The 3515-nt window shown below is 56.4% G+C and overlaps 1 protein-coding gene across 1 annotated transcript in view; it reads left to right on the forward strand.

Moving 5' to 3' along the window:
- The first annotated feature begins 1603 nt into the window (after nucleotides 1–1603).
- The window catches only part of CAND2 (cullin associated and neddylation dissociated 2 (putative)), a 32038-nt gene continuing 30126 nt past the window's right edge, over nucleotides 1604–3515 (forward strand). The window contains exon 1 of the mRNA XM_077751634.1: nucleotides 1604–1638. Within this exon, the coding sequence (XP_077607760.1) occupies nucleotides 1613–1638 (26 nt within the window). The 5' untranslated portion in view covers nucleotides 1604–1612. The remainder of the gene's footprint in view (nucleotides 1639–3515) is intronic.

Genomic DNA, 3515 nt, shown 5'->3' on the forward strand with positions numbered 1-3515 from the left:
CAACACTGCTCTAGAACCCAGCTACCCAGTGAGTGTGTTATAAAATAAAGATATTTTAGGGACACCTGGGTGGGTCAGTCTGTTGAGCATCAGATTCTTGATTTCGGCTTGGTTCATGATCCCAGGGATGTGGGATGGAGCCCCATCTTGGGCTCCGCACTGGACATGGAGCCTGTTTGAGATTCTCCCTCTGCCCTTCTCCACTGTTTGCACACTCTCTTAAAAAATAAAATAAAATAAATAAATACATACATTAAAAAAAAAAGATACATATTTTATTTATTTTGAGAGACAGAGACAGCACATGTTCGAGCAGGGAAGGGGCAGAGAGAGAAGGAGAGAGAGGATCCCAAGGCTGGAGCCCAACCATGGGTCTCACTCCCATGAATGGCGAGATCACAACCTGAGCAGAGATCAAGAGCCAGGGGCTCAACTGACCGAGCCACCCAGACACCCCAAAAATATATTTTTAATCCTCATCTTATGAGGGAGAAAAACATAGGTCAGAGAAGTTGTGTTATTATCCCAAGGCCACACAGCCAAGAGGCAACCTAGCACGAATTTGAATGCAGGGTTGTGTTACTCCAAAGCACATGATACTCTTTCTTTCTTTCTTTTCTTTCTTTCTTTTTTAAAGTTTATAGATTTATTTTGAGAGAGAGAGAGAGCATAAGTGGGTGAAGAGCAGAGAGAGAGAGAGAGAGATGGGGCAAGCGAGGGAGGGGGGGGAGAGGGAGAGAGAGAGAGAGAGAGAGAGAGAGAGAGAGAGAATCCCAAGCAGGCTCTGCACCTCCAGTGCAGAGCCCAAAGGGGCCTATGGGACCCTCGAACCCACAAACTGAGGGATCATGACCAGAGTGGAAGTTGGATGCGCAACCAACTGAGCCACCCAGGTGCGGAGTCCCCCGGCCCCCCTTCTTAAGAGCCAGCAGCCTCTTGGCTGTTTAAAGAGGCACAGGGTTCTCCTGTACTCCTACACATCCTCCAACCTGAACTTGTCCCTAACTGAAGAAGGTGTGGGCAGCTTCATGGAAGGATTGTTGCCCAAGGCATTGAAAGATTTCGGGTCTGTCCTGATTTCATCTCCGATCCGTTGCTGTTCCACAGTGTCTCTATGCCTCTCCGGGTCTCAGCTGTACGTCTACAAAACGAAGAAACTGACCCTGTGGCCTGAGGATAAAAAGGAGATGGCGGGTAAGGGGTGACAGGGTACCCTTTTCGGGTCCTGCCTGACTCAGAGGCAGCCCAGCATGAGGAGCAGGGTGGGGGTGGAAGCGCTTTAGTTGGTTTAATCCACAATAGCAGCTCTTGCTGCTTGCATGCCTACAGATGAAAACGCTGAGGCTCACCGAGGTGAAGTAATTCGGCCAGGAGAACTGGGGATTCGAACCTGAGACTCTCGGACCCCATGCGCTTGCCGCGCAGCCAGAGTCGGGGCCCATAGGAATCACAGGGAGGCGCTTACCGGTGAAAGGTGGTGAGCTCCCCGTGCCTGGGGGTGTGCAAGTCGGCGCTGGGCCACGCGCGGAGCCGCGGCTGGTGCCCGGGCGCGGACCGCAGAGCCTCCCGCAGGCCCCTTTCCGCCTCCTGCTGCGGNAGCCTCCTGGAGAAGATGACGTCCAGCGACAAGGACTTCAGGTGCGCCCCGCCGCCCGGCCCCCGGCCCTCCGCCTCCCACCGAAACCCGGGCCTTCTTCGTCTCCAGTCGCGCCGGCCCATCCCCCACGAGCGTGCAGCCCCTGCCCCTCGCCCCGCGTTAAGCGCCACCCCTCCCACGACCCCCGCCCCGCTGTTCCCCGCGTCGCAGCCCTGCGCTCTCTGCGGTGCCTGCTTCCTCACCGTGCGCGCTTCGACCCCTGCCTCTGCCCCAGGTCGGAGCCCCGGCTCCGCCCCTCTACACCCTTCCTCGGCCTTCGCTCCACCTGTGCTCAGCCCTCGTCTCTCCCCGTGGCTGCTGCGCCCAGGGCCCCCCACTTCAGCCCACGGTGAAGCCCCCAGCCCCTCCTCGGGGATCCCGGCGCCTGCCTCTTCGCTGCACTGAAACTCAGCCCCTTGTCGGGCCCACAGCCCGGGGTCTGACTTTTCCACTGATACCCTCAGCACCGCCCTCTTCTAAAGGCATCCCAGGCCTCCTCCGGGCCCTTCGTCAGGGCATCTTCTCCCCTCCCCTCCCCTCCCCGGTTTGCTCCGACACAGCCTGAAGGAGGGAGCTGGGCCGAGTGGCTTTGCAGGCACTGGTAGGTGATGGCTGGGGTGGGGGCTTTTAGGTTTTGGGTGCCACTCCCCTTATCGTTGTTCCCCTTCCGCCAGACATCGCTGAGCCACACAGGAACAGAGCTGGAAAGGATGCAGGAAACCTCTCCTTCAACCCCTTCATCCTCGGGGGAAGCTGAGGCCCCTGGAGGCTAAAGGGATTGGCCCTGGTCACACAGCCAGTTCTGGACCCTGGGAGATGAAAGGAGCCCACAGAGACCAACATAACCCATTTGCTGAACATTCTGTCGCTTCATCCCCAGTTTACAGACAGGGAAATGGAGGCTCAGAGTCACAAGGGGCTAGTTGCAGTCCCAGAGGTATGAAGTGGAGGATTTGGGGTCCAAATCCAGGTCAATCTTAACCCAGAAGCTGAGATCTTAGCAAGGCCTCCTGCTTCCAGCCCTCTGACAGGTGAGGAGATTGAGGCCCTGTTCTGACACCCAATCCTCAGCACCCCTCAAGAGCCTCTAGTAGAGCGGCGCCTGGGTGGCTTAGTCGGTTAAGCGTCCGACTTTCGCTTGGGTCATGATGTCGCGGTTTGTGGGTTCGAGCCCCGCGTCGGGCTCTGTGCTGACTGCCAGCTCAGAGCCTGGAGCCTGTTTCAGAGTCTGTGACTCCCTCTCTCTCTGACCCTCCCCTGCTCACGCTGTCTCTCTCTCTCTCTCCTAGAGATAAATAAAACATAAAAAAAAAAAAAGAGCCTCTAGTAGAGCTTTAGGACACAAGGCCAGACCTTGGCCCCACCCACTTGCTGGCTGTGTGACTGTGGACTTCTGAGCCTCACCTTCTGTTTCTGTAAGATGGGATAATAATAGAACCCATCTCAGAGGGCTGGTGTATGTCTGGGAAAAGTTAATACCTGTGCCTAGATTAGTGGCTGGGGCCGGGTAAGCGCTTAATACATCGTCACGTATGATTGATTCCGCGCACATCAGAAACCTGCTGTGCCCTCTGCCCTCTCTTTACTGGTAACCCGGAGCCCCTTTCTTTTCCTCCGGTCACCTGGCTAGCCCCTACTCTTTTGTCACCTCTTCGGGATGCCTCCTGTCACCCAGGCAGGGTTGGGGACCTCCCCTGGGCTCCCACCGGACCTTCTCCGCCCCATGTTTCTACTGCTTTGCTTCCAGCCCCTGCACCGGGTTTGTGTGTTTCCTTTTTGCATTCCAGAATCCGTTCGGGGTACACAGAAGGTGCTCAGTGAATGTTTTCTGTGTCCCAGGCTCCCTGCTGTGCTGTCCAGTGCAGGCTCATTCAATTCC

Source organism: Crocuta crocuta, unplaced genomic scaffold (assembly GCF_008692635.1).
Source record: "Crocuta crocuta isolate KB4526 unplaced genomic scaffold, BGI_CrCroc_1.0 scaffold69-1, whole genome shotgun sequence".
NCBI lineage: Eukaryota > Metazoa > Chordata > Mammalia > Carnivora > Hyaenidae > Crocuta > Crocuta crocuta.